Genomic DNA, 9,778 nt, shown 5'->3' with positions numbered 1-9,778 from the left:
TGGCAGCACATAAGGCAAGACCCCAGGTGCAGGCTGTGCAAAGATGCCCCTGAGACCATCCAGCACATAACAGCAGGGTGCAAGATGCTGGCAGGCAGGACACACGTGGAACGCCATAACCAAGTGGCCTGAAGCTGCAGGTTTTGTCACTCTCCATCCAAAATTCACTGAATCAGCAGCAAAAGAAGGTCCAAGCTACGCTTGACGTTTGATAAACATGAATTGACTCTGACTTTGGCTGTTTTACTTCCACCAGGATAAAATCACACTTCATGCACTCTCTCTCTCAGTGTACTTCAAGAACAGTTTCTCATCTCAAATCTCTGTTTTCTGCATTTTTTGCTTGCTTGTTGTGCATCAGTCTACCGTTGTTTACAGCGCTGTCATGTTTTGTTTTGTTATTTCAAAAATGACCTCCAAGAAGAAACGTTTTAAAATGATGCCAAATCACAAACTGCTTAGCGGTGTCTGTAATCAGACCTCTGTACCTTTGCTCTGCTTCACTTCAGCAGCATCAGGTAAAGTGACAGAGAGAATCATATGTTGATTCATGGTTTTCTTCCGTTTTTGATCTGCTGCTGAATATTTTCAAGGCAGTTTCTTTGTTTATTATTTACTGTGTTTCTGTGTGCTTGCGTGTTCCTCTTTGTTTTCTGTCACAATGTATTTTATTGATATCCCAGTTTGTGTTCTTCTACGGCATCTATGACTCACAGGCAAATATGACAGCAGGTGGTGCGTGATGTAATACGGGCCACATATAAGTGTGTTCTCTGCTGACTCTACCTGAGGACAAAGCAAAATTTGGAAACGCGAAACATTGCAAACTGGACCCCCGCTGGGTTTTGAGGTGTTTCAAGATGTCTAAATATGCACACTGAAAATGTTTACCGGGCTTTAGAGAGTGCAGGAGCTAAGTTATTGTCTTTAGGATAATTCTCTGATCACTGAAGATTTTATTACCAGGTTTTATTCATACTAACTAAACATTCAGTTGGATAAGCACAAGACAATCGTTGTGTACTTCTATGACTGGTAGGTAGAGTATGTCATCACCAAGGTCCAAGCTCCCGCTTCTTCTGTATGGGATCCTCCTGTGCAGCGCCTCTGCTCCGCTTCCAGTTATCAGCCGGACGAGACAAACGGTACGAAGCGCCGGATCACTGGTTTCACCCAGCAGCAACATCTGGGACAAGAGGGAAGTGACAGCGAAAGACGGAGAATACCTGCTGGGCATAAAGAGACTGAGAAGGCTTTACTGTAACGTGGGCATTGGTTTCCACATTCAGGTCTTACCCAATGGGAAGATCACGGGCGTGCACAATGAAAACAGATACAGTAAGTAATTTTTCCTTTCCCTGATTCATCACCTTTATCATTTGTTGCTATGATAAGAACAAATATAAAGACACAACTATCTCAAAGTTTGGTCGAGTGATTTCTGCGTGGATTGAGGAGACTGCTTGTTGCATGCAAACATACTGTACATTATTATATTCTTCTGTTTTGTATCTCTACATCAAAAGATAAGAAATCATGCAGTTGCATTATGTTAATAAATAGCTTTAAAAAAAAAGAATTCCTGCTGACACTCAGAAAAATAAAGTCAGGTTTGCAATAAACTTGAAAACAATGGCCAGCAGGGGGCGGGTTTTCTGCAAAAAGTCTAATTATGTTGTCTGTAAGAAAATCATTGGAATCACTGACACGTGTTATTTAATAAATGTTTGTAAATTATTCTCCAATAATGAGGAAATTGTTTGTCAGTCTGTCAGTCAGATCAGCACATCGGCTGAAGAAATATGACACGAACCCAGAAGTCGACGTGATTTCATGTTCAAATGTTCCCAGAACACTTTAGAGCGACTGAGTTGGAGTTCAGGAGGCAGAGCGACACATGCGAAAGTGTCCTTTAACAAAATACTGAACCCCAAAATGAATCTGTGTATGTGTATGAATAATACATTAATGCCTGTGTTAATGCGTGCAGTGAAAAGCACTTTAAGCTTTCAGTTAAAGTAGAAAAGTTCTTTATAAGCACCAGTTTGTTCACTGGCCTCCAGATGTTGCCTCCCAGAACAGAGCAGAACCTTTAACCCAGTCTCCACTTATATCATCCCCACAGCCCCATTTATAAACCAGGCTTATAATTAGTTTTGAATTCAAATATGATCTTTGCAGTAAACTGTGTGTAAATAGATATTTATAAAACGTATCTGATCTCAAAAGCAAAGTGATCTTCCTGCCAGGTTGACGCTGCTGTTTGGAACACAGTTACAGGTTGAATGAATGAATTATCATAAAAAATGGTTGGAATTATGGGGCACAGACTCAGTAATGACTGCACTAATGTGTTTGTGCATTATAAGCTTTCTCATCTGACCACCTTTTTAGGCTCAGAGGTTTTGTGTTTGTTGTTTGTCTGATTGATGTGAGGAGTTCTTCTGGTGACGACACACAGAATCCAAAAGAAGGAAAACACAGCAGGATACTTCAGGTGAATCATACGAGAAAATAAATGATCTAAAACTTGAAGCAACATGGAAAAATACAAACTACACAGGAGAGAAGATGAATGTACATGTCTATACGTATAGCAGTGACATATAAACACATGCAGGAGATGGTGTTTATGACATGTCTCCTTAGCCTTCATGATATGAGAGGTCAGTGCTACAGGCCTGCAGCCCCTGGATGCTTCTTCTAAGGCACTGGGACCAGCCACATCATTTTCCATAGCACTGGGAGTCTCTGGAGTTGCTATGGAGGCTGACGTTGTAGAGGTGATAGAGTACTCCACACACTTAGCTAACACAGGCCTTCAGCACAGATGCTGTTTATGTGAACAAACTGAAATCAGATAATCAAACCAAAATAACAAAGTGCATATTTGTTTTTGTGTCGTGGAAATGGAGAAATATTTTATAAGAATGAGCCTTTTGTCACGGCGGGGTGCGCTGGTGTGAGGAAAGAGGTAGACCCAGATGCAGACAGGGTGGAGACAAAGCGTAGTTTCAAAAATAAAGCGAGCCTTTATTGGCTGATTGCAGAAGAAAAACAAGGAACTAGGGAAACTAAGGAGGCTATGAACGCTGTTAACAAAAAGGCTGTGACACTCAGTGAAAAGCTGTGACAAACTATGAACACTGAGTAAGCTAGAAAACACGGAGAAACAATGGAGTAAACCTATGAAAACTGTGGTGAGGTTAACAGAGGATCTGACACCGACTGAGCAGAAACACATGGATTAAGTACACATCACAAATCATCAGGGGAAGCAGAATCACACGGGGAAAACAGCTGACAACAACTAACATAATGACAGGACAGGGGCCGTGAAGCTAAATACAATAAACAAAAAACACAAGGATCCTTCAAAATAAAACGGGAAACATAACGAGACCCAGACATGACTCGAACTGGACAAACAAAGAAAACTTGGACATGAAACATGACAGAAACACAGAAAACTTCACACAGGGATGAGACAAATGGGAGCTTGATAAATCATGAATTAAAACTGTAACCCAGGCATGACAGAATGTAACCAGATAAACTGAAATGAAACTAGACTGAGAGGAATAAGAGAAACACCAAGAACTCAGAATACTGGCTCACATGACCCAGGACCGTGACTCCTAGTGTAAGTGTGTCTGCTTTAACGCCATTGTTCATATATGTCACAAACACAAACTTTCAAAAGAAGGCCCGTGTCGACCCATCAGGGTGGAGAACATGGCGGGCTCCAACCCTAAAACAGAAAGATTGTATTAAAGTATGGTCGTTGTTTTCTATGTTGTTGTTATGGGTTTTTCAGGTTTCATTATATGACATGAACCATTTCACTAAGAAACATAAACATACAGGAGCTGTGCTAATCTTCTGCAGATATGCAGCAAGTGTTGACTTTACTAAGCATTAGCAACTTGTCCTTTTCATGTTTCACTCCAGCCCTGCTAGAAATTTCTCCAGTGGAGAGAGGAGTGGTGACTCTCTATGGGGTGAGAAGCGGTCTCTTCGTTGCTATGAATGACAAAGGGAAACTCTATGGCTCGGTAAGAACCTTTAACTGCTGCCGTTGTTGCACACGGGGGCTTGTGATGCATGCCGTGAGTTGGTCCAAAGCATTACACCCACATGTTCATGCTGTAACCCTCCACCAGCCACTGTTCACTGACATTTGTAATAAATGTAATAAGTGGAAATGTTTTTGAAACGAGCGGCATCATGCTAAATGCTACAGTCTTCATGTTATCTATTAAGCCTTAAATGGGCATAAATAGTTTAAGTTATGGTTTAACTGGCAGAATGAAATGACTGCTGGATGTGATGGTGGTCAGCTGTCCCACTGAGTGATAGAGCTAAAAATATGAAACTTGAAATGAGCAACTTCTAATGAGGTATACGTCCAGCCAACCCACTCCAGGACTATGAATGAGACAATCTACACTTACTTGTAATTACACACACACAGACACACACACACACACACACACACACACGCGCGCACACATACATCTGCATTTGTATTTGCTGGTTTTGAGGGAAAGTACATTAAAACAAATGATACAAACTGTGATTTACTGAAGTTTGTAGAACGCATCTCCAAAAGGTGATTCTGTTCATCAGGACGTAGCGTTTTGTGGGAGAAACGTTTCGTCATCATCAGGTGACGTCTTCAGTCTCAGCTGACTGCAGGTTTCAACCTTATAAACAGGACATTTGCATAATGACTGAAACCACTGAAGGAACAATGGGCTGGGAGGTCAGTTCCTAAATCTTAATTATGCAAATTCTCATGACCACTGATCAAAGGTCACTGATCAATGGCCACGAGTCCCATTCACAGAGTTGGGGAATGGCTGCAATCACAGCATTGTAAGATGGTGACAGATGTACCCTTAGGCCCCTCCTCCATTCAGAGATGGTCTTTCCCTTTTCACGTAAATGGCCTCCTTGACTCCGCCCTCAAACCAGCGTTCCTCCCTGTCCAGGATGTTACATCCTCATCATTGAAAGAGTGTCCACTGGCCTGTAGGTGTAGATAGACTGCAGAGTCCTGGCCTGACGAGGTGGCTCTGCTGTGTTGTAGCCAGAGGTTGTTTGGTTTCCCTGCTGTATGAATCCTGCACTTAACAGCGTACACTATGTTACTTGGTTTGTGTCGGGGACCCGATCCTTGGGGGGGACCAGTTTTTGGCGCAGCGTGTTTTGGGGCTTAAAAGCCACAGAGATGTAGTGTTTATTACAAATGCGTCTCAGCTGCTCCGATACTCCTGACACATACGGGATCACTGCAGGTTTTCTCTTGTCCTTCTCTCCTGGATCAGCTGGAGCTTTCTTTAGGAGCCTTCCCAGCTCTGACAAAAGTCCAGCTGGGATAACCACATTTACTCAGGTACATCAGGTAAATAAGGGTACATCTGTCACCATCTTCCCTAATGCTGTGACTGCAGCCATTCCCCAACTCTCTGTGAATGGGACTCATGGACATTGATCAGTGACCTTTGATCAGTGGTCATGAGAATTCGCATAATTAAGATTTAGGAACTGACCTCCCAGCCCATTGTTCCTTCAGTGGTTTCAGTCATTATGCAAATGTCCTGTTTATAAGATTGAAACCTGCAGTCAGCTGAGACTGAAGACGTCACCGGGATGATGATGAAACATTTCTCCCACAAAACGCTACGTCCAGATGAACAGAATCAACTTTTGGAGATGCGTTCTACAAACTTCTTGAGCATCAAGACATTTGTAGAATGCAGTTTGTGTTAAATTGTGCTGAACGTAATGCTGAAACAAAGCGTGTCTTATTTGTGCCTAATGTGGTTGTGATAGTTGCTCTTAGGCTTATTCATTTATCTGCAATATCAAATTCAGTTAAATCTAAAATCTTTAAATTAAGACAGTAGTTTTTTTCAAATTTATAAGAAGTAAAAGAGTAATTAGCTAAACATAAGCTAGACACACCTAATCACCAGCTGTCGTCCTATATGTACACATTTATACAGATACAGACCTGCATGCACAACTAAAGATTGCTTTAAACAGTCGTGTCTTAATGTGCATACGACTGAACTTCCAAAACAAACCGAGCACAGGAAAACAATACTCCAAAAAGCTGCTTCAGTCAATAAATAAGCTGTGAGGCTGATATCAGAAATAAACGTGCTCTAGCTGCTCACACACTGTGCAGAAGCAGAAACCTGACACATGCCGGAGGACAGAAACAGGCACCGTGGGGTGCAGCTGATCTGGAAACACACAGCAGTTCACAGGGACATGTTTCTGCTCGGTGTGTGGTGCACATGCAGAAATATATTTGCTTTATGTGTCTAACAGATGTTTCTGTTTTTGTTCGATGCTGAAGGCGTGCATGTAGACATTGTGACATCAGATCACAACAAGCGTTCTAATCATCAGTGTTCGTGCCACTGATGGCAGCTGGAACTATAACCCAGCGTTTGCACTAACTGACAGTGTTTTACACTGTTTGGATGAATTCAGTTGCATTGGAGGGTTTTCCAGCAGGAGCATCTCAGCTGGATTCCAGTCTGGACTTTGACTGCACCACTCGAAAACCTTTTTTTACTTACATATCAATGTACTTGTTTTTATGTATTGGAGCCTTTCAGATGTGGACTTGATGTGTGTCAGATTATTGTCATTCTGCAGAAACGCTGCCCTGAACTGATGGGGGATATTGTCCATGTTTCTGGCAGAAAACAGAATTTGTGACTCCATCGATAAGCAAGTCCTCCTGGTCCTGAAGGAGCAGAGAAGCTGTATGGTGCTCTTATTACAAAAGAGTGGAAAACAATTCATTTTAGATTTATGCAAACCTACCAAAAAGTTAAACTTTTGTTTCATCAGTCTTCAGAATATTTTTTGAACGGCTTGGAAATAATCGGGCATAATAACTCGTGTGGACCTGAGGAACGTGACGTCTGCAGCTCTTTGAAGCTTGTTCTAAGTACTTTAGTGACTCCTTAATACACTATGGAGTGATTCTGATTCTGACTTTGGCTCTTCTTCCTAAGTGTGTGTGGTGATGCGGTGACACATCCAAACTTGTATTATGTACAGATGTTTGAGCTGATGATCTTGGAATGATCTTGATGATGCTCTCCCCAACTCGTGTAAATTTACGTCTTAGATCGTCACGAGTTCCTTGGGACCGATCCATCGAGAAACTACCAGTTGTACTCAGTCGTGATCACTAACGAGATGTAAATAGGCTTTGGCCTTGTCAAATTAAAAGACACTGTAGAAACTTTAGCACCACTTATTAAGTGCTGACATGTAAAATCTTTCGTGTTTCTAACGTTTCACCTTCCTCTTCCTCTCAGGGACACTACAACGATGAATGCAACTTCAAGGAGAATATCCTGGCCAACAACTACAACGCCTATGAGTCAGCTGCGTACCCTGGCATGTACATCGGCCTCAGTAAAATGGGCAAAAGCAAAAGAGGCAACCGGGTCACACCCAAAATGACCATGACACACTTCCTTCCCAGAATATGAATTATGATGTGAAAACGCTCAACAGTGTAGACTGAAGTGAAGGGCTCCAACTTACATTTTGTGTTGTCCATTCTACAGTGAACGATGCTGCGAACTAAGACGCAGTTTAAAAAGCAGAGTAAACGCCGTGAGATTAACCAGACTGTGAACTCAAATACACTAAACTAATCACCTGAATTTACCTCAAAACTACCAGATATAGTGACAAGTCATGAAGTTCATCCTAATGAATAAATTCAATTGTTTTAACCCCTTTTTTTAAATATGTTCATGTATAATGAATATCAATCGGAGTTTTTGAGGAGGAGGACTAAGTCATGGCGGTCGTGAATCACTCTGTGAAAAGCATCACTGACATTAAAAGTTTGAACAGTTTGGTGCAACTGAAAATTCCCCAGTTTGTGCTCATAAAACATCAAACATCAAACCAAAACTGAGCTCTTCTCCTTTGGAAACTCCACCATACCAGTTACTACATACTACACCACACAACGTACTGCATGCATACTACACCACACAACGTACTGCATGCATACTACACCACACAACGTACTGCATGCATACTACACCACACAACGTACTGCATGCATACTACACCACACAACGTACTGCATGCATACTACACCACACAACGTACTGCATGCATACTACACCACACAACGTACTGCATGCATACTACACCACACAACGTACTGCATGCATACTACACCACACAACGTACTGCATGCATACTACACCACACAACGTACTGCATGCATACTACACCACACAACGTACTGCATGCATACTACACCACACAACGTACTGCATGCATACTACACCACACAACGTACTGCATGCATACTACACCAGTGGTTCCTCCCAGCCTGGATGTGTGTGGAAGAGACGGAAACCACAACAAAACGTTGCTGATTGTTAGCACGGCCAACTGTCTGATGTTTGCACTTAAGTAGTGTTTTAGTTGTTTTGAACACTATTATAACACGCTACTGCTAAATATTGGCTGTATATTGATTGTAATGTAAACTGTAACTGGGTTAAACTGGCGCACGCCCCTTGAAATGTATTTATTCTACATATTGTAAAGTGTTAGATTTATGACACATGGTTTATCTTATTATTCATAGAGTTCTAAGCTTTGTGTGAATAAATGCGCATCTCATTTTTAAATATGTTTATGGTCTCATTATAAATATTTAATTAGTCAAACCTGATCAATCATCTGCAGTAGAGAAGCTCGATTGAAACCACTTGAATAAAAGCCGTGCCGAGCTGGTTGGAATTTGAAAACCGAAGCACTAAGAGCACGAGAGGATTGTGTGTTCGATTGTGTGGAAAGTGAAGGCTTCAGCTCAGGATTCCAACAGGTCAATACTGCACGAGTGGGAAAGCACACTGGTGGCAGCAGCAGCAACATGCTGATGATGTTTACCTGCTGCAAGAGTGACGAGGAATGTGAGAAGGAGACATGCAGCTGGTTCATGTACGGCTGCATGAGAAAAACTATCAGGCAGAAAAGATTTATTCTATTTCAAAATGCAAAACTTTCCTTCCAGGCTGGTCTGACAGGTTGGTAGGCACCAAAGCAGGAACCAGTAAGAGGGATTAGTGGACGTGTGTTTGACTGACCTGGCATAATGGCTGATAAACACCTAAGTAGGATTTGGGACATATTAGGCCTGAGCATGATCGCCTTCCCTCGCTGACCTGTGCTTGAACTCCATTTAAAAGTCCTCAGCTCCTTTTTAAAAAGGACTCTTGCAGGCAGAGTTTGGGGCCAACCTGCTATGTTATGGTGAGCTGCTCCAAATCATGGGTGGGACAAAAACTGGAGGCTAGTGCAGCTGACAGAAGCTGAGAGCAGTAACCCATCCCTGTTCATGCACAGCACTGGAGTTTCTTCTCTCTTTGACATGACTGCACATGCCCCAAGACCCTACAATCTGTGAAAGAAACCAAAAGAATCACACAGCCTGCAGTGAACAAGCACCCGGTGACCCCGGGGTGTGTAAAACTCCCTTTGACAGGAAGAAACCTTCAACAGAATCAAGCTCAGGGAGGCGTGAGGATAAAGAGCAGAGAGCATATAATAGTGCACTACCTGGTGACTAGCTATGGTTATGGTTATAATACTATGAGCACATTAGCAGAGCAAAGATGCAGGATGAGCATTAATGTTTTATCGCCTCAATAAAACTGTGAGGCAGAGACAAATGCAGTCATACTGCAGGGAAAAGATGCTGACGATGGGC

The 9,778-nt window shown here is 42.2% G+C and overlaps 1 protein-coding gene across 1 annotated transcript; it reads left to right on the top strand.

Annotated features, from left to right (window-relative positions):
- The first annotated feature begins 909 nt into the window (after positions 1 to 909).
- LOC147338387 (fibroblast growth factor 4-like) lies at positions 910 to 8,232 on the top strand. The gene is made up of 3 exons (XM_086264596.1): positions 910 to 1,338; positions 3,952 to 4,055; positions 7,350 to 8,232. The coding sequence occupies exons 1-3, from the start codon at positions 1,047 to 1,049 to the stop codon at positions 7,524 to 7,526; spliced, it is 573 nt and encodes a 190-aa protein (XP_086120722.1). The 5' UTR covers positions 910 to 1,046; the 3' UTR covers positions 7,527 to 8,232.
- Positions 8,233 to 9,778: the final 1,546 nt, after the last annotated feature.

The sequence above is a fragment of the Aulonocara sp. 'chitande type north' Nkhata Bay genome, linkage group LG2 (genome assembly GCF_057382095.1).
Source record: "Aulonocara sp. 'chitande type north' Nkhata Bay isolate Kocher_YH1m ecotype deep benthic linkage group LG2, A_spYH_male_GT1.1, whole genome shotgun sequence".
NCBI lineage: Eukaryota > Metazoa > Chordata > Actinopteri > Cichliformes > Cichlidae > Aulonocara > Aulonocara sp. 'chitande type north' Nkhata Bay.
This window is presented reverse-complemented; position numbering and strand designations above follow the sequence as displayed.

Bases quoted from the DNA above. Each gene is read 5' to 3' on its own strand.
- LOC147338387 (XM_086264596.1), top strand. From the start codon at position 1,047: ATGTCATCACCAAGGTCCAAGCTCCCGCTTCTTCTGTATGGGATCCTC. The intron at 1,339-3,951 runs GTAAGTAATTTT...GTTTCACTCCAG, and splicing joins GCACAATGAAAACAGATACA to CCCTGCTAGAAATTTCTCCA. The intron at 4,056-7,349 runs GTAAGAACCTTT...TCTTCCTCTCAG, and splicing joins AAGGGAAACTCTATGGCTCG to GGACACTACAACGATGAATG.